Genomic DNA, 19,219 nt, shown 5'->3' with positions numbered 1-19,219 from the left:
CCTTTTGTAAGCCTACATTTCCAATTAAGTATCATTGAGCATTTAAAACAGGCCCAAAAATATGCAGTATTCAAACTAGAGCCAATAGAAACAGATAGCAACTTCAGCCAACTAAAAGTCAAACAGCTAATAGCTATTCCAACATTAAATACCAACCAAGACAAAGTCAAACAGCTAATAGCTATTCCAACATTAAATACCAACCAAGACAAGTAAACCACCATATGCATGCATTTCCTTTTTTTTTAAAGGAAAGAAATTTACGCACAACCCCTGTCGAACGGAGAAGGAAAGCAGAGAAGAAGAAAGTGTGTACCTCACTCGAGCTTTTGCCAAACAATAGAGGAAAATCATTAGGTTTCCCAAGCACCAGGCTCACAAGCACGAGAGGCGAATCCAACAGTCTCTCCAAGCTCCCAGACTTTGTAACCTCACAACCCTTCCCCAAGAGGGATTTTTATAGCAGAGGAGGGGAGGAGAGAAAATAACACAGCTTACCGGAGGGTGAGGACACCTCAAAGCCCGACCCGACAAAAGAAAACCATCTCATCAAGAGTCACAGAGGTAGAAGCTATCGTGAAGGAGAAGAAATGCCGCATTCGTGACCCAGGGAACAAATGCGCTAGGGTTAACTTACCATAATAGGAAGCTCGCAGCTCGTGGAGGCAGCGTGGCTTCAAGAAGGAGGTTCTCGGGCAGGGGGTGTCGGGAGAGAGAGGTAGTCAACTCTTCGTCACGTGAAGGAGAGAATTCGAGAGAAAGGTGCGGTTAGGGCTTCACCCGCGGGAGAGGCGCGATTAGAGTTCGTGATTGAGCTCGACTCGCAATTGGGAAGGGGAAACGGGCCGAAGAGTTGCCGCAAGCCAGGATTTAGGGAAAAATAAAATCCTCCAGCCAACCTATTTCATATCTTTTATATTAATATGTATATTAGTTATATAATATTAGATATTCAAATTTCTCCGATTTGCACACTTTCGCTCATGCACGAGGTCACATCAAAATGGGCATCCTCTAGCTAAATTCGACGTCCTAGACGCACTCCGTTTCGTCATTCGGGGCCATTCGGACGACTTCGTCGATGGTCAGGTCGAAAATGCGTCAAATTCAAATTTTCATAAAATTCTCGCTCATGATCGATTGTTCCGACAATTGAGAGTTTGATCAATCGTGAAACCTTTTACAGGTGCAGGTGACGTGAATTTTGATAATTGTGTGTATCGACGCGTGAATTGTGGTATTCGTGTATCGTGAGTGTGCGCGGAGGACGCAATGAGTTTTCCTATAGTTTCAGGTCCTACAGGTACTCGACTTGAGCTTCGTCACGCTGGTTTTAATCAACCCAACTAAGTGTTGAGGATTTAGAACCGACAATATGAATCTGCAAGTAGTCAAGAAGTGGCTCGAATTTCTAGTTGGTGCGGGTTCCAGACTAGTCCTCTAAGAGAGTCCAACAAGAAGTCCTAAGTCTAGTCCCTGACTCTAAGAAGAATAAGAAACCTCACCAAAAATGAGGTCAACAAATGAATGCTTGTACTTTTAATCTATGGTAATATTTTGGTTCTTCATAATTTTGCATTAGTAGATTTATATTTTCTTGTACAAACTTTATTTTGATTTATATGTTTTTTTCTTTATTAATCAATTGTTATGAATGTTTGTAGCTACTTGCTATCATGTATTGGTGTATGTTATATATAATATAGTAAATTGAATGTAGTGAACACATAAATGATATATTTATATTAACTGCTTGTATGTGCTTGACTGACTATGATGAAGTCACCTTTTTATGGTACTAGCAGGGGAATGCTAAGATACTCATGTACGTAAATGAAAAAGGATATGAATTTTAAAACACCTTAAATGATATAATTTTTAGACAGTGTTTTTGTGAGGGTTGTATAAATATATAATGATATATATATATATATATGCTATTGATATAATAATATACAATGAATAACATCAAATATTTATATTAATTTTTTAAAAGCTTAACTGACATACATATTATTTTTCTTTTCTTTTGTAGTTGTATGCGTATTTATTAACTTGGTTTAGCTTAATGTTGTTTTAAATTAACATTTCAGGTTTAAATAAATGATTAAAAGATGAAAGATAAAAGAGAAAATATTTATAGAAGATGCAAACAACTAGTAATAAGGTAAGTTTAAATATGTTGTTTTAATTTAATTTGATTAGTGACTATTTTATTTGTTAAATGATAAATTAATATAAAAAACTTAGTTCCCATAGTCCGATCATTTGCACCGGCCTTGGTTAATTCCAAGCCTCAGTTCGGGTCATGATAAAAGTGGTATCATAGCCAAAGTTTAGAATTAATTAATATAATTTGGATAAAAGAGCTAATATGATAATTATAATAAAATTTTAATAATAATAATAATAATTAAAAATTAAAGTTAATTTAAATTAATAATTATATCCATTCAGGCATAGTCATACACCCAAAATTACAGAAGAAGAGAGTCAAATAGAAAATGATGAAGAATAACCTATAAATGTGAACATTAATGTCCTAACTCAGATAATAGATTTGATGACTCAGCTGATTCAGGAAGCCAGTTCGCAGCCTATCGGAAGTGATACAGTTGTTGTGGATAAGCATTAGAAGATGTTTTTAGAATTGCTTGCACATTTGTTCAAGGGAACTGAATACCTGATTGAAGCGGAGAACTGACTAATGAGGATAGAGAAAATACTTGATAACATGACTTATTCGTATGAAATAATAATACCGTTTGCTACTTTTGTGCTGGATGGAGAAGCCGAAAGGTGATGGCGTGGGCAGCATTAGGAAATGTTAGTAGACATACCCAATATGATGATAAGTTAGGAGTTCATAGAGTTTTCTAGAGAGTGTTTTGTACCTCTATCCGCTCGAAGATAGATGTGGGACACGTTCATCGAGTTAGTGCAGGGAGAGAATACAATCATACAGTACGAATAGGGCTGTAAATGAACCAATGCACTCAATGAGCAACATGAACTCGAATCGATTAAGACTCAATCATGTTCGATCAAATTAATTAATAAAGAAGCTTAAACATTTTATTGAAACTCGAATCTCAGTTGAACTAAATATGAACATAGTCGAACTTATTCATTTATGTTCACGAACAAACTCGTTTGCTGATCAACAAACAACTTGTTAAATACTCGATATGAAGCTCAAATATAGCTCGTATCATATATGATATATTATTTAAATAAAATTTGATTTGTTAGAATTTATTTAATTATAGATTTATTTGTAATATATTATTGTATGAATAATATTTTTAGATTAATTCTTAATTATATATTTATTTTATTATTAATTATTAACTATTTGAAAATTAACATGATGAAATTCTAAAAGAGAACATCACTTTTGTTCATTTTTTTATTTTGTTCGATCAAACTGCCTTTGATTTCTCTCAATTATTTCAACAATTGATGAATAATTTCACATTATGAGTTACTTTGTAATACTGGTTCATTTTATTTTTTCATTTTTTTGCTCTTATTTTAATATATATTTTTTATATATTAAAATTCATTCTTGTGAGAATATATCTATTATAGGCACTAGATAACAACACGTAAGTTAATTTATTTGCTTATATCATATTTATATAATTTATTCAATTATTTATTTAGATTTGTAAAAATTATATTTTTTATGTGAAAATTTAGATACTCATTTGAATTTTTAGTTTGTTTATTAGCTCGTTTAAATATTCGTTCACTTTCATAAACAAATCAAGTTCAAACATTGAAAATTATAAAAAAGTCAAGCTTGAATAGTGTATGAAAGCTCAACGCAAACTCAAGCCGAACATGAACAACTTATAATTGTATCAAGCCAAGTCCAAACTATGATATACTCGACTAGATTACGACCCTATGTACAAAGCATAATTCACTTTACGTCACAATTGATCGCTACTGCAGAAGAAAAGTACTACAAATTTCTTTTGGGATTAAAAGGTTTAATCAGACACCCATTAGCGCCTTTAGGGATCGATGAATACTCGATATTAGTGTAACGAGCTAGAAGGGTGGAGATCGACTATCAGCTTACTCAGAAGCGTAAGGAGGCGCACAAGAGGAAGAATATTGATGAAAGAGAACATGTGGGTCAATCAGAGACATCCATTGGGTAAAAGTCCTGGAACAATTTGGGTGGATTTAACAAAGGTGCAATTCAGAGTAATGTAGTCACTTGTGCCAAATGCGGAAGTCAACATAAGGGTGAATATTTGATAGACTCTAACGTTTGCTACTGGTACCGTTAGCCTAGTCATATAGTAAGATATTGTCCATCCCTCTGCCAGAAGAGTGTTGCAGATTGGAAATCAGGAGGAGCTTCTTCATAGAAGACTATAGATGGGCTGAAAAAGATAGTTTATAGCTTCAACTTCTACTCAATGTCAACCAAGACAACTTGTTTAACCTCAAGTATACTCCCTTATTTCTAGTGAGCCTGAAGTACCTACTGCAAATGATGGTGATGAGGTCTGATGAGTTTGGGGTTTTCTTAGCGTATTTTTTGTGCGTTATGTTTTTATCTTGATTTTATTGATGAGGGGAGAATAGTTGAGCCACCTTGTATTGGTCTTTACTTTACAATGATTGTTTGTCATCTTAATGAATGACCCCTAGTTTTCAACATGAAATTTGATGAATAGCTATTGTTGACATGCTTAATGAGATGTGACTTGCGATTCTTTTTAAATGTTGAGGATGAAATTTTCGTAAGCTGGGAAAATTGTGAGTCCCTTTTCTATTTTCGGGAGAGGAATCGAAGCGTTGATCAGAGGGAGGAGAGGAAGCGATGAGTCAGGCAGCTGTAAAGGGGAGATGAAGCAAGAAGGTCGGGAAGCTAGAGAGGGGAGAGATGAAGTGAGAGGGTCGGGAAGCCAGGGAGGTAAGTTTGCCCTATAAATTGACGGGAGACAAAGGGAGATTGAGAGGGAGAAGCCAGCGGTAACGAATTATTGGGACACAGACGAAGGAGGAAGGAGCGGCTCACGATTTTGGTGGAGGAGAGCTCGTGCCATGGCCATTTAAAGGAAGAAAGAGGAGAGTCGGGATCTCTCGTGCGCGCTGTCAAAAAGCAGAGGAGGAAGAGGAGACAAGCTAAGTTCATGCATTTATCTAGAGGAAGCAGATGCCAGAACTCTCGATCCAGATTTTTCACATGCAGAGAAGATGATCGAGCAGAGGAAGTAAGGAGATCCCGCGTGCGTGAGAGGGATTTTTCGACCGTGTGTTTATTTAAATTATTTGATAAGGAATTTATATATATTATATATGAGTATTATTTAAATGATTAAACTTAAGTGTATTTGATTCAGGCTATAAAAATTTCACTTTTGGATCGAAGAAATGGTGTTAGCACTAAAGTAAGGTTAGGTTTTAATTCTAAAATTATTTTGTGTAAATTAATAATATTTATATTAATGTTATTTACAATAATTAAACTTATACGTATAAGTATTGAAATCTTAAAATAGTCTAATACAATAATAATTGATAATTAAATTAAAACATAATTCAATAAAGTGATAATTAAATATTTTATACTTTATAGGTGATATAGAAATAATATAAGTTAAGAGCAAGGAGATTGTCTATCATCGAGGTGAGTACTCGTGCTTTTAATCTATGGTAAAATTTTGGTTCTTTTCCACAATTTTGCAATAGTAGACACTTGTAGAAGTTTTATTTTGATTTATATATTCTTTTCTTTATTGTTTACATTGTTATGAACGTTTGTAGTTACTTACTATCATGCATTGGTGTTTGTTATATATTTTATATTGTATTGAGTGTGATGAACACATAAATGATATATTTATATTTACTGCTTGTCTATGCATGAATGAATATGATGAAGTCACTCTTATATGGTACTATTGGTGGACTGCTAAGATACCCGTCACGTAAATGGAAAAAGATTTGGATATTGAAATACCTTATGTGGTACAATTTTTAAATGATACTTATGTGATTGTTGTAATTATATAAATATTATATATGTTATTGATATAATAAACATTGAATAACATCAAATATTTATATTGATTTATTAAAAGTTTAACTGACTTGTATAGTAATTTTCTTTTCATTTGTATCACTGTAATTAAAGAGTACGAGTATTCACTAGTTTTATATAGTTTACTATTATTTTAAATTAACATTTAAAGTTTAATTATGTGATTAAAATATGAGCGATAGAAATGAAAATTTTTATAGAAGACGTAGACAACCAATAACGAGGTAACTTTCAATATACTCCTTTAATTTAATTTGATCAATGAATGTTTCATTTATTAAATGATAAATGAATATTCAAAACTTGGCTCCCACCGTCTAACCATATGTACCCGCCTTGGTTAATTCCAAGCTTCGAATTGGGTCACACTCAATGACTCGATTCATTGGACCAAAAACTCTGCCTCCTATCATCTAAACCAAAGTGAGTAAATAAATTCAAAGGGGCATTAGTGTTTTCCATGGAATGATCTAGTGAGTCGTGACCTTAAACCTAATCAAAAGGATTCTGCAAGAATGTCAATTGTAATTTTATATAAACCTGTGTTGTGGTCTGAAGCTGGGGAGTGTCTACTATGAATTTTAGACTGATAATCAGCTCCTTATGTGCTGTATAAAGCTAACAGTTGTGTTTTTTTGAAGAAGAATGAATAAATTAGACTTGAGCTAGGTGTGCCATTAGGACTCAAAGGGTGTCTAATGGAGAAATTTCTGGAATTGCTATAATTTGAACCTATAGCAATGTATAAAGGTGACTCAAAAGCTTCAATGAGTGCTAAATTTTCCACTGTAGATCTATCCCCTAGTTAAGAAGCAGAGAAAAGGTACTGGGAAAAAAATGTCTGCCAAAGATGCCTCTTTTTCTTTAGTGATAGAATCAGAGGCATACAAACTCGAGTTATCTACTTCAAAATCCTCAGAAATAGTAAGCCCAACATCAATGGACTTGTGGGTTTAAATGACACTTCATTAGGGGACAAAAGCCGTCAAGGGGTGGGGCTTGTCGACCAATCTGTCAAAGTTTAAGGTGGCTTGGCATGACAAGAATACCTACATCTCTGAGCCAGAGAATGTACCTTTGTTTAGCTAAGAGATAGCTGCTTGGCTGCATCTTGGCTGAGAGAGCGGCCTCTTTTATTGTAGTTTGAACATCATTTCTACTACCTATATAAAATTAATAGAAAGCCTTAAGTATGCATGAATTCATTAACATGAAGGCAAAGATGAAAATAGAAAGGAAGGAAGGTGCGATGCCATCTTTGCTGCTATTAGCTTGTGAGATACTGCATTTAGGCCTCTTACGACCCACCCCCATACCAATTGAGCAGATGAATGCAAAAAACAAAATTGCCAATGAACATGATGACACTACCTCAATTGCCATCGACCTGCGAGATAATACATTGAGCTTGTTGCCCCCAAAGAACTTCTAGTAGCCACACTTGACTCTTGTGATTCTGAGCATCACATTTTATAAAAGCTGCAAAAAATAGTAGAACTGAAGTCAATATAGTGTACCTCTTCTTGTCTGGCTATTTGGAGCTAGATAAAATCTCGATCTAATGCCAAGTTGGGGAAGCGAACTAACACTATGGTAATGACGTACATCTTGGTTTTCCAAGGGATTGATCATGTTAGCTAGCATCAGTTATATCAGGAATGAGAGGCAATCATCATTTGCAATAGCTTGAGAAAATCCAATTTGCATAGTGATTATTTTGGTGGAACTTTTTCAAAACCATTGATTAATAAAAACGATAGCATGATCATCTGAGTCTCGTGATGATAAAACATTCAGCGATTCATATGGTTCATCCTACATTAGCAAGGTGTAATTATGCTGATGTTAGTACCATCTGTAATGACAACTCTTGTCATGCTAACCGGTATACCATTTACATCTAACTTGTGCGCTAAATAAAATTTATTTTCCACTGGGCGAGGACCAAATTAGTAAATATGCACCCACTAACACTCTAGCTTTGATGGCTATGATAACTATATTTAAATTGGATTGCCCCTCTGAAACATATTGATGGTACAAAAGTCTATCGAAGTTGGAATTATATTACAATACTAATGTTCCATGATTTTAACCTCATGTTCGAATCCCTCAAACTAGTCATCAATTCCTCCAAATTACTTGAATAAAACATATACTACTGGTACCCTTACAAGAATTGATGAAAGCTATAATTATTACAAACCTTAAATTCTATAATTTTTTTATTCTTCAAGGTACTATTTATATATAGCCCACGAAGGACACAAAAAAAGGAACTTTAAAAAATCATTTTTGATTTAATAGAGATGGAAGGTTATAATTTTCTTAGCGCATAGGCAGTAGAAATCAGCATTAGGTTTCCTAGGTTCCATATAAATGCAGCCATAAAAGAAAACTGTGAGGCATGACAGTTGCAAAAAGGAGGGTGGTTCAGTTATAATAATTAACGAGAGAAGCGTGTGAAGTAGAATCTATGGGTAATGAAGGATAGTTTGAAGCAGGAATTGCGAGACTGCATTAATTGATTTTTCCATTGCTGTAACATTTTAGCTTAATAGAGGGAAGTATCGGTTTATAGCATAATAGCAGCAACGGAGAGATATTGAAGTTGTAGCTGGTTAACGATAGAAACAAATAATCAAAGGAGGCCATACAAAGTAATCTTAGTAAGCTTCTGAAGGAAAGCCACTGGAAAAAAATTGGCATGGGCAAGTTGTGAAATCTGTAGAATTGGAAACTGTGAATACTTTAACATGTGCTGTTTATGATGCTAATTAAAGCAGGCCTTGTTTTAATTAATAACACCTAAAGAAGATATTGAAAGATTGGGGAACACAACTTGTTTTCAATTTGATCAGCATTATAGGGTTCTTCAACATAAATTAACTAGAAATGAATTGCAGTCTAAGATAAGATACGATTTAAAGCTCATTTTTTATGCATCTGTCGAGTATACTTTCTCAAATTTCCATCTGAAAGCTCCGCATTGCTTTCGTATTATGGGCAAAGCATACTGGATCAGTGTGAATTATTCAATTTGCCTTACTAGGAAGTCACTACTTTTTTTTCGATATTTTCTTTGCTTGCTTTTGGAACCCTAATGCTTAGAAATTATAATCAACCTTGCAGGTTGACATCCATGTTACCCCAGGATCTCATGCTAATGAAGAATCAGGTGTGTAATAGTCTACCACATGTTATTACTTGGAATCCTGCCAACTTTCCCATTTGCAGAAGTTACTACTGCTGTATTGTTACTGATGCTGGTGAAAATTTTTCATATTTTTTTATGGAAAATGAAAGCCATTCCTTGTTGGTAATTCAACCTATCAAAAAACAGTCAGGCCAATTAGTATGAGTCCAACTTCATGCCTTGGAATTTAGGTGATACTGCAGATCTCTCTAGGTTGTTTATCTAGTTAACAAAGAAGAATCCAGTTAACCGAAACACCATGATTCCTACTTCAAATTCAACAGAACACAAGCACGACTTCAAAGCTCTTATTTTGATATAATCCAGGCTTTTGGGTGACGTGTGCCTAGTTTTACATAATCAAGCTGGCTAACCTTTTTCTTCTTAGTTATATCTTCTTTAGACAATGCTGAACTTACAGAATGCACTCGAATTTGACTCAAAAGTTATTCAGAGCATAATTATTGAGTCAATTTGATCATATATGCGGCTTATTTATAAATTCACTTACAATGTTGTATTTGGGGCATTTTTTGAGTATTGTTTTCTATCTTTAATCCATTTTATATTTTCTGCTGTTCAAATATTCTGATTTAGTTGGCATCCCGAGACAGGTTTCCCTCTAGGTCCCAAGTTTTTCAACAAGTGCATCAAATCTGTGGATGGGCTAAACTAGCACTATCATCATTGTTGATTTGAGAAGCATGGGAGAAGCCCTTATGAGGAGTGAAATAAATTGAGAATGGAGGGAGATAGTTTTCTTACCTCCATTGATCGAAGCTAATTTGCCGCTTGGGATGGTACATTGGGAGAGGGATGAGAAATCTTGAGAGAGAAGTGGATGGCAAACATTAGAGCATGAACTCTGGAAGGGCCATTGGAAGGAAGGAAATTGGGATTTAATCTTAGCTTTGCTATGGATGGGTGGGAAGGATGAAATTGGGAGAGGTAAGGGGTTGCCTTTAGCTGAATGAAAGAAAAGATCTGTGCTACAAATGGAACCTATGTGGATTTTATTAGGGTTCTGGCAAAGCTTTCCTGTAAGCAAGGTCAGATTATATTGTCAATGGCGACACTAGGCTTGCCTAGGAATAGAGCAGGATGAGGTGCCTTTGTGAGAGGTTCCCATAAAAGTTCAACTTCATGAAAATGTTCCTGTTAATGCTAAAAGATTACCAGTAAGAATAGGTGAATAACATATGATGGCCAAGATGAATGTCGTTTGGCTTTGTAGCTTAGGCCGATAGTGTAGTGAGGTGTCGAATTCATTATAAGGAATCCAAAATTTACAAGGGGAAACAAATGTTCACATTTCTTGTGGATTGACACCGACAAAGGAAAGAGGAAGAAAAACAAGAAATATGAAGGAGGGTTCATTCTCTTCTAAATATGTTCATATCTTAAATGAAAACTTTTGCTATCCCCCATTCTTGGAGAAGGAATTTTGGAGGCATGTATAAACACTAGGAAATTTGAGGTGATTAGATCATGACCTGATGATGACATAGGTTGGCATGGATAGGTGCGTGGAAGAATGGGTTGTGGGATCCATTGTCTCCTTGTGTGAGCACTAATACCATTGTTTTTGCGAACCATAATTGTGATCCTCACACCTCAAAATTATTCTAAATCAAGCACACATTTCCTTGACAAACTATAAACGATAGCTGTCATCTCATCGAAAAGTAAAATTTATCATGCAATTAAAATACAGCCTCAAACTTTGTTGTGGATGATTTGATTGTGGGATTGTTGATCCGTCAAGTAAATTGCACTTGGTGTGTTGAAAGCTCGTGGTGACTTCTATTCTCCAGTTTAAGACACCATCATCAGTGTTTGTCACATTGTCATCATTGATCATTGTCATCAATAGTGAGACACTGTTGTTGGTCGCTTGTCCCAGTGGTGGATCAGGTGTGAAGATTGAGCCAACCAAGATGTCTGATTGCTTAAACAGTTCTAAATAGGTGGAGAGTGCAATTTAGTGCATCCGTTTCTAACAAAATTATGAATATTTTAGCATCATTGTAAATAAAGATCAGATTGGCCCCATCGAGATCTATAAATATATCTCAATTTTTTTTATTTTGAACATTTTATATTAGGAGCATTCATGCAGCCTATGTAATTTTAGATTTTAGAAAACTTGTAGAGGCCTTAGATAACCATGCTAGTGCTCCCAGATCCACCAGATGTCTTTTAACCATTTTGATCTTCCTTTGTTGACTTAATTTCATTGATGTATTACTCTTGACATTAATCTCTCTTCTTCATCAACCAACCAACTTCTGACATCTATCCTTTGATGTTTGATGTTCGTCTACCTTTATTATCTGCTATCGATATTCCAACATCCATTGATTGTCGATATTTTACATCTACATGTTAGGTCTCCCAATTTAGGAGAACGATTTAGTTAATTGTTTTCTAACTTTAGCTGCCACTAGTCTTTGCTTCTCTTCCAGCAACTGGCACCCAACTCTCAACATTGCCTACAATACCTTCATTTTCAACATTCGTTCTCAGATGCCACACTTTGCTAACATTGTTGACCAACATCTACGATCTTTCATTAATATCGCTACCTTCTATTGCTACATTAAGAGAATCCTTTTTTTAATTGTATACTTGCTTCTCTAGTTGTGGAGAAGTGTGAGTTTTTGTATGGACCTATTTTTGTCTTCTTCTTAAATTTTTACTCGTAAAAAATGGTGTCATCTGAATTTGAGTAACTTCATCTCATTTTATTTTGATGTATCCAAGATCTTCATACAAATTAAAATGAAACTATTAATCTCTATGCAACGGGTTTTCAAGCATGCAACAGCCTGCGAGGAACATCTCAATTTTATGTCGTATTGATTAAAGAAAGCTTTGCCCGTTTAATATTTCACACATAAATAATGCTTAGAAAGGATAGCAGTTTTCAATTGCCTGAATTATTTAAATAATCAACAATAGTCAGTTATAAAAAATAGCCCATTAATATAATTACAATTCTAATTCACAATAGCTCAATGAAGGAGAAGTAACATAAATGCTAAATTTTTCTATAAAGCCATGGAAAAACATATGATAAGCTGAACATATTAATATCTCTGGCTGTTAATGTTGCCTAATAATTAAAATTTTAGTAATATTTAGAACTATATTTTTATCACTTCTTTTTAATAACTAAATTATTAACTTTGTAGGTATTTTGCATTTTTTATTTTTTATTTTTATATATTAATAAGTTCTTAGCAACGGTCTAATTATGGCTTAATTCTCCCTTGGCTAATTCGTACTCTATTGGCACTATGTATAGAGAAATTCTACTATTTTCTGGAGGGAAAACGTACTCACTTTTTGCTGATAGATCTCTCGACGGCATAGTAGGCATAATTCTAATTTTTACTGTGGTTTGAGGTGAAAGAAAAGTTATTAATGTGCCTGAATATATTAAAATCCCCTTGTATTATAATAAATGGGTAAACTCGAATTAACATGCGCATAAAAATATTTCTTTATATATTATTTCAATTGCATTCATTTTAGCATGTAAAGTGACGAGCATATCGTCATTTATAAGAATAAATCTAATAAAACACAAATTAATTATTTTATTATGAGTGAAAAAGATCGTCAGCATTGTATAGATTGTAATGTTATTTATAGTGAAATTTTTAGGGCATAACATAGATTAATTGTTTTAAACTTTTTAAATGAACGGTTATAAGATGAAAAATATAATAAAATATCAGTAAATTTTAATATATGAAAATTTAGGATGTCTTTGAAGAAGTTAATATTATGTGAGATAAAATAATGATTACTATTAAGTTGCAAAAAATACTTGAAGAATCAAAAAGAAAAATTCTTATGAATAAAAATAGTTGGCGGTGGAATAATGATGTCCAAGAATAATAAAAATAAGAAATTTATTATTGAAATTGGTTTAGATGTAAAAGATTCGAAAAAATATAATGTGATATGTTGGGAGTCAAAGAAAATAATTATTTATGCTAAAAATTTTATTTTTAATTATATTTATGATATGCTAGATATTGAAGAGGATGAAAGATATATATATAAATTAGTCAAACAATGAGATAAGAAAATAAAGTTTTAGTTCAAGTGTATAAGGATGAAATTAAATAGTGTTTTTCTTTGAAGAGGATCTTCAATATAAGATGTTGGGGAATTTTAAAGGATGAAATTAAATAGTGTTTTTCTTTGAAGAAAGAGGATCTTCAATATAAGATGTTGGGGAATTTTAATAAACTTTTCAATGAAGATTATAAAAATATGATTAGCCTTAGTGATCTTAATATCATAAATAATAATTAAAATTTTTATTTCTACCGTTGTATTAGTAAGACAAAAGTTAAGGAAGCTTTAAAGTGAAAATTTTTAAAACTAGTAGGATCTGATGATATTTTAATAGAAGTATAAAAATATTTAGAAGATCCAAGAATTTTTTGGCTTACTAAATTTTTTGATGTATTTTAAAAACAAAAAAAAAAAATTTGATGAGTGGAGAAAAAAATCTATTAGTTAACTTTTTTTAAGAGTAAAGGGGATTCAAAAGAGTGCAAATTATAGAAGAATGAAGTTAATGTGTCATACGTTACAGTTATGGGAGAGTAATTGAACATCGGTTACAATGTGATTAACAAATTTCTCAATTAGTTTAGATTCATGTCGGGCAAGTCTAATATGGAAGCTATACATTTATTGAGAGGTTTATTGGAGAAGTATAGAGAAAGTAAGGAGGATCTACAAACGATTTCTGTTGATTAAGAAAAAAAATTATGATAAGGTTCCAATAGAAATACTTCAGAGTTTTAGAAAAAAAAAGGTGTTGATATTGCTTATATTCAAGTAATTAAAGATAAATATACTTTAGTTGTTGTGTTCAAACACAAGAAGGATTACATTAGGAGTCATCTTTAAGCCCATATTTTTTTTGCTTTAGTTATAAATGTTCTTACTGAACATCTACAAGAGAATGTATCGTGGTTGCTGTGATCTCCTTGTAGATAAGACTAAAGAGAGTTTTCAGGAATTATATGAATTATGAAGTCAACTTTTGAGTCTAAAGGCTTTCGTTTGAATAGATCTAAAAATGAATACATGGAATATAATCTTAGTAGTAGTAGATCTAAGGAGTGAACGTTTTAGATATCTCGGGTCTATTGTGTAAAGTGATGATGATATGGATGGGGATGTTATTAGTAGAATTCAAGTTGGATGGTTGAAGTGGAGGAATGCGTTTGGCCTTTTGTATGATAGAAAAATACTACTTAAACTTTAAGGAAAATTTTATAAGATGGTGAAACCTACAATTTTTTATGGCACGGAATATTGGCCTATAAAATAGAACCATAAAATTAAGTGAAGTGTTGTTGAGCTGAGAATGCTCAAGTGGATGAGTGGCTTTACACTTAGATACAAAGGCGAAACAAATATATCTGCAAAAGGTAGCTCCAGCGGCGGACAAGATTAAAGAGAGTCACCGTAAATGGTTTGTTCACATTAAATGTCGACCATTTGATGACCCATTTAGGAGAGTAAATGTTTTAGATTTGACTTATGTTAAGAACGGTAGAGGTAGACCTAAAACAGGGAGAATAGATGTCACCCCGAGCTTTCAACACACCAAGTGAAAAGATGACACTCAATAGGATAAAATGGAGAAAAAGGATTTAGGTGGCCGACCCCACTTAGTGGGATAAAGGCTTTTTGTTGTTGTTGTTGCTTTTATTTTAACATGTGATATTCTTTTAATAAAATATTTATATTTTTCTATGAGTAGCAAAACTTTCATCCCGTAAGAATTTAATTGTGATGTTATGAGAACATAATGTCTTTTTAAGGAGAAACTGCTAAATAAAGCTAACATGTGTGATACGTAGCACCGACACTTTTAAAAATGTGTCGTACCCATGTCAGACATGTATCAGACGCCAACAGTTGTCCGACACTTCTCTGACACTACAAAATATATGTGTGAATATTTTTTTTAAGCCTGAACACTGCATGTTGAAGTCATCTCTAACATTTGTCAAAATCGAACATCGAAAGTGCTTTTAATATTTGTGAAAGCTGAGCATTAGTAATTCTTTTTTTGTAATCATATGATTTTTTTTTTTAATTTTAGTATATAAGTTGGATTATAAGTTTGATGAATTCTTTAGTATATCTAATTTTAAAAATTAATTTTCATAAACATGATGTTTTATAATATAAATTAAATTTATGAAGTTAAATTTTATTCTTGCATATTTTTAATAAAGAATAATGAAAAAAATATATATTTTATATTAATAATTAATTAAATATAAAAACGTGTCCATGATGTTTCGTGCCCTTATTTTTTAAATTATATCGTATCCCCGTATCGTGTTGTGTCGTGTTCGTGCTTCATAACATGCGTGCTTCGTTTCTAACAATATGATAAATTAGATTGTAAGTAGATTAAATATTCATAAGTCATAAGATATAACATTTTAACATACGAAAAACTTGAATCAAGAATATACTAATTAAATGCATAATGTCTTGAATAAAAAAATAATACTTAAATTTAGAAATATTATTACTTGTCTTAGCGAAAATCTCATTTTTTGAATAACAAATTTGATGTTCTAGATGACTCCCACTCACTTTAACACAGAATCAACCTATAAATCATAAAAATTCAAGCTCGATGCATATTACAATTAATCCACTTCTTCAATATTCTTGACACATTTTAATATTCTTTATAAATTTTAACTATAATTAAACTTAAATTTTATGTTTTATAATTTATTCTCATTGGAATTTGTTTTATTTTTAATTTATAATTAAGTTACTCTTTTATCAAAAAGACTAATATTATGACACAATTCAAATCTAAAAATTGATTAACCTAAAATAATTCCATGTTAATGATAGATGCCCTTTTTATTAAATTTCTCTATCATAAAAATAATTATCTTAAATAAAAAGGTATTATCTTTTCATTATTATTAAATGTACTTTCATCCTTATGTTAGATTAATTTATACATGTTGAAAAAATGTAAGAAGCTTGCATTTAAATATGAAATTTTTAGAGAATTTCATATTTAACTTACTTGGATTAAAGTTCATGTACATTTTTTTTTGTTTTCAAAATGAATGACCAAAGGCTATTATATGAGACTCCAGCCACCTCTAATATGTCTAACAATTCGAGACCATCTTCTTAAGGCCAACTGTGCCCGAGGGGACTCGAACCCCCGACCCGAGGGGTCTTATACCGTGGATGCCAACCAACAGGCCGGGGTACGTGGCACAGTTCATGTAAAGTTTAATCATATAATCATTACTAGCTTTTACACTGGATAAGATGATACCAGTCATATAGTAATTTAAAATCATCTATATTGTAATATTCTCACATTTAAATTCACATTTAAATGCACAGAAATGTTATTCTCTATGTAATTTGTTTACCCACAAATAATATTATATTTGATATTTAATTTATGCGAAATTCCTAATTAATTTACTGAATGTTTATTCAAGTTTAAAGCAAAACAAATTTTACTTAAGTTAAACCAACACAAAACTCTTTCATAATTGAGAAAGAAAGTGTCCAAAGTTTGGATTTACCCTCCAATACAACAACAACAACAACAACAACAACAACAAAGCCTCCAATAGATAATTACATATAGAAACCTTTGTCGAACTTAAACTCACTTGCTTGGAGAAAAGCCCAACAAAATATTCAAAGCAATTTCCTTTCAATAAAATGAAAACCTCGACTTCTTCCTTCAAAATCAGTACAATTTTCTACCTAGAGTTCAAGTGCTTGTGATGTTCAACCCATGCCCAACGTCGTGTGCTCACTTGATCGAGTTCGTCTTGATACCGCCACATGTTTGGTGCCGCTGTCAATCACAATACTCGACCACAGCTGCTTTGGCTTGCTCGGCTGCACTCGACACAGCATATTTCCTAGGGTGGAAGTAATTATACTGGTGATTTTTTCACAGAGATTTTTTTTATCTTGTGCACACAGTTAACCAAAACTGTAATGTCAAATACAGACCACAGAATTTTATTATGAGGAAAAAAATTTTAGTCTGTCTGATAGGTTTTGAACATCATTAGAGCACATATTCATTTATGGTCCCAAAATCTCATTTTCTGGCGCACATTTAGTGTAACATCTTCCGGGTGACTTTTACATGGACTGAAACTTTATTTCATTCTTGAGCTCTGACGCTACCAAACAATTTATTTCTTTAGCTTTTAGCCATAGAAATTCGTAAACATCTTATTTCTATGATGGAATTGGATGCGGTAGAAGCGGCCGCTAAATCATCTTCATTAGTCGGCTTGACTCCATGAATCCTCCTTGACCATCTATTCCTCTTGGCTGCTACATATAACCAGGGCTGTGAATTTTGCTCGAAAATCGTTAATCGCTCGAAAATTAATTCGAACTTTTTTTCATATCAAAATAAACGAGCCGAGCTATGAGCCAAAATTTTGGTCTTTTGTTCATATCAAAATAAACGAGCCAAGCTATGAGCCAAAATTTTGGATCAAATTTTTTCTGAGCCGATTTTAAGAGCCGGCCCAGCTCGGCTCGAAATCCGATCGTAAACAACTGTTGAGAAATTAGGAAAAATCAACGCACAAATCAACAAACACAAGAAAGAACACGCGGAGCGGTTGATTTCTGATTTCACGAAAAAACAGTATACCTCTTTAGGGTTACAAATACAACACATATATAACCCTAACGTATAATATGTTGTTACAAAATTACCTATGCACTAGACCGCTGGGGCGTTGCCTCCGCACTCCCAACCCACTTAACAAAACTCAGTCGATTGGATAGATGCTGGAGCGGAACGGAGCGAGTCAGATTTGCTCCGCTCGCTCGCTACGTTCCCCTCCAACATCTGTCCCTTATCTGGTATATGAGCCATCGGATCGTAAACAGCCCTACATATAACTTGTACTGAATGCCGTTTTTATTCAAATATGCAGTTAACAAGCAGTTGAATGACAAAGAGAGGGTTGCTGCTGCCCTGGAGAATCCCAATCTGCGTCAGCTCGTTGACGAATGCTTATACTCCAGTGAACTGTAGATCCATTAGCAATATGATAGATGTAATATCAGTCAGTCAATAAGGTAATGCGGTCTTATTCTATACTAGTACTGTTGTTTGGATATTGAGATTTACTTGTTAGAGAGATTATTTCCGGTGATTTGCGTAGAATCACACAGTTTTTATATATTTATAGGTTTTATTTCCTTAAATCACATAAAAATATAAGACTAATATTAATTTGTTAGCATGAAATGTTGCTTTTCATGTGTGTTCTGATGTGACCGGGACTCTAAAATGTTATATATGTAAATATTAAAAGTTTACATATTAGCACATGTAAATATATAAGATTTATGGGATATGCATGTAAATTTTCCTTTTTTTTTTTTTTATTTTGTTGACTATACTTCTCCTTTTGTTGAGAGAAGTTGAATGTAAAGGGCCTACTTTCTGATTGATTGCACTGAATACAAAAGCACTTGGATCAATTATCATAGAATATCATAGAGTAGCACGTGCTTTCGATTTTTTGAATGCCGTGGGGGAGGAGAAATTATTGTGTACGGAGTTCGAACACAAGCTACGTCCTGACAACAAAGACAATGCATTGGAAGGTCTCAATGCATTGGAAGTTTTTTTTTTTTTTGTTTTCCGCTTCCTCCGTGCATTACATCCGTTGTTCAGACGTAGATGTAGCTTGTGTTCGGACTCCGAACGCAATATTTTTTTCGTGGGGAAGATCTACCTGAGGAGAGCTATGACCCACTACAATTGAGAGGGCTTAACCTTTGGTATGCAACTTTGATTTACAATTGGGCTATATATATATATATATATATATATATATCGACAGCGGCAGCGGCCGGCGCACAGGCTG

General features: G+C 33.3%; 1 protein-coding gene across 4 annotated transcripts in view; it reads left to right on the top strand.

Annotated features, from left to right (window-relative positions):
- The window catches only part of LOC110021983 (glucan endo-1,3-beta-glucosidase 7-like), a 40,815-nt gene that overhangs the window by 15,429 nt on the left and 6,167 nt on the right, over window positions 1-19,219 (top strand). For all 4 annotated transcript variants that reach the window (XM_020720728.1, XM_020720729.1, XM_020720730.1 and 1 more), the window contains one exon: window positions 9,200-9,245. In XM_020720728.1, the coding sequence (XP_020576387.1) occupies window positions 9,200-9,245 (46 nt within the window). The remainder of the gene's footprint in view (window positions 1-9,199; window positions 9,246-19,219) is intronic.

The sequence above is a fragment of the Phalaenopsis equestris genome, unplaced genomic scaffold (genome assembly GCF_001263595.1).
Source record: "Phalaenopsis equestris unplaced genomic scaffold, ASM126359v1 Scaffold000159, whole genome shotgun sequence".
Taxonomy (NCBI): domain Eukaryota; kingdom Viridiplantae; phylum Streptophyta; class Magnoliopsida; order Asparagales; family Orchidaceae; genus Phalaenopsis; species Phalaenopsis equestris.
The sequence above is the reverse complement of the archived record's forward strand: the minus strand, read 5'-3'. Positions and strand labels throughout refer to the sequence as shown.